The sequence below is a fragment of the Octodon degus genome, unplaced genomic scaffold, assembly GCF_000260255.1.
Source record: "Octodon degus isolate 3935 unplaced genomic scaffold, OctDeg1.0 scaffold00006, whole genome shotgun sequence".
NCBI classification, from domain to species: Eukaryota; Metazoa; Chordata; class Mammalia; order Rodentia; family Octodontidae; genus Octodon; species Octodon degus.
The window spans coordinates 21,625,844-21,628,146 of NW_004524582.1; the positions used below are offsets into that span (position 1 = coordinate 21,625,844).

Here is a 2,303-nt window from a genome sequence, read left to right on the forward strand (position 1 = left end):
GGGAGGTATGCATTTGTTTGATCTTTGAAGTCTAGCCCACAGCAAGAGTGCCTGTCTTCCCCACAAGCTGCAAAATATCTAGTCTTCCTTTCTGTTTCCTTTGAGGGCCTGGCCCTGTCTGACTGCCTGTAATATTTCTGTGTCACTCAGCTGCCTGTGACAAAGGCACCCTGTGTGATGCACGTGAAGGCTCGGGCCCACCCGGCCCTTGCTGTACTGGAGATGAGATACGGTATAAACGTGCTCTTCGCACCATGTCATCAAAGTTTTATGAGAACTTTTCAAACTTGAGCTGTGCTTTAATAAGCTTAAATTTTAAGTAAAATCTTTGGCCTCAGAATATCTACATAAAATACCAAAATTTAAAAAAAAAAAATGAAGTTAAATATACAAGAAGAAAACTTTTTCAAATAGTCACATTTTACTTTTATAGTTAAGTTGAAAATGAATTCTTAAAAATATACTTTCAGTGATTTATATTTCTTCACATCTGTATTATAAAATTGCATTTATCTACCAGAATATTTTATTAGTTTGTATCATATTTTAAAAAGTCTAAAAAATCTGTCTCGTCTTGAATGTTCCCTAATAAGTGAGTTTCTTAGCCTTTTATCTATATCCTTAGAAATGCAATGACCGCAGGTTTTCTCTTTGCTGGCAGCTGCCATGGGTCCAACAGTCAGATAGGATTAATTTTAATGCTGCCCTTTTTTATATTAGAGTTCATAAGTGTTATTTTGGCTTATTTCAAGTAGTGTTCTTAATTTTTCAAGGCAATATTATTCTAGATAAATAATGTATTGAGCCAGTTTGGTGTTATATATCTATACTTAGCAGAAGGGTCAAATACACATACATTTCTTTCTTAAGTTTGTAAATAAGTATACAGAATTCCAAGGTTTGTTGAGAAACCTAATCCCATGAATTAAGGCCCATAGTTAACTATAGGTAACATTTTGTGCCAGATTTTAGTGGAAATAACTTTGGGCAAACTTTTAATTTATTTTACTGTTACTGCCTTTGAAATCACAAAATAAGTTGGACCTGTGATGTGAAACTACTCAGAACAGGTGCACTTGGCCAGTGCGTGTGGCCTTCCTTCGGTGGAGGCATAGCTGAGAACCGCACCTGGAGACTCGTTGCTGTTAGCTCCAACCCCACGTGTGCTGCTGCGGAAGGAGCAACTCTAAGGTTCTGGTTAGAGCAGCAGCTTGTGGCCGCTGGGCCTTGAAGGAGTGAACTTGCAGCCTGGGCCCATCCCAGGTAGGAGCAGAGCTGCCCTGGGAAGGAGGCTCCCGGCAACTGCATAGAATGGAAAAGGAAGGCACTGGGGAAGACAGAAGCTGTGTAAAATACGCGTTTCCACTGTGCTGGTTATTGTAATCGGAAGAGTAAGGATGTACATTGGTTGGTTGTAAGCACTACAACATTTTCCATGAAGGGCTTGGCTAGCATGGATGTTGATATCCATGGGAACCAGAGCCTCACAGATACTGAGAAGTGACTATATTTTTTTGCAGATGTTTACATATGGAATAATAATTTAATCATAGTTTGCCACTTTATATGCACTAAATACTTCTTTCTTTTTTTAGATATTAAAGAAAGATTCACAAATTATGTGCTTTTGCTAATAGTGTGTTTAAGAAATATGGAACAATTTTCTTGGAATCCAGGTAACTAGCTCTTAACAAATACAATGTCTTGTGGTTTTACTCTTAAACCAAGTTACTCTTTCACATGAAGTAAATTGAGTACTACAGAAAATTCCAAACGATTGGCTGCCCCTGTGTCTGGGTGCTGGAGATCCCGTTTCAGGGACAGTATGGAGCCCGCTCTGGTACAGCAGGCTGTGTGGCATCCCTGGGTGCGCTCGGTGCGAGAAGCAGGGCCTGCCGGCACCGCAGCTCCGGCCTCTGTAACTGTAGCCTGCCATTCCTTAGTGCCCACACTCAGGCAGATCATTTTCGTTTTAGGGGATGAGTGGAAGAATTTGTGCTCCTTTCTAACACTTACCTTCTACCCAGCCACCAAGTATTTGTACTTTAACTGTGGGTAAGTTAAAAAAATAGAATGTAAAAGAGTAAGTTTTAGAACTTACATGCATGTGTGAATCGAGGCAACAGGAAGTTCTCAGAACTCGTGTTTTCATCCATTCGTTTGGCAGACGCGCACAAAGCATGTGTGATGTGTCAGGCACCCAGTGAGGCAGGATGTGAAAGGAAGGCACCAAGCCGCTGCAGGCTGGTGGGAGGTGTAGGTAGTAAGTCCACGTGAGCCAGGTGGACGGTGAGCGCTTTCTC

At 41.1% G+C, this 2,303-nt stretch overlaps 1 protein-coding gene across 4 annotated transcripts in view; it reads left to right on the top strand.

The window, feature by feature from the left end:
- Positions 1–2,303, top strand: part of Tapt1 (transmembrane anterior posterior transformation 1) — a 70,090-nt gene that overhangs the window by 52,920 nt on the left and 14,867 nt on the right. For all 4 annotated transcript variants that reach the window (XM_023699510.1, XM_023699501.1, XM_023699518.1 and 1 more), the window contains one exon: positions 1,596–1,676. In XM_023699510.1, coding sequence (XP_023555278.1) covers positions 1,596–1,676 — 81 coding nt within the window. The remainder of the gene's footprint in view (positions 1–1,595; positions 1,677–2,303) is intronic.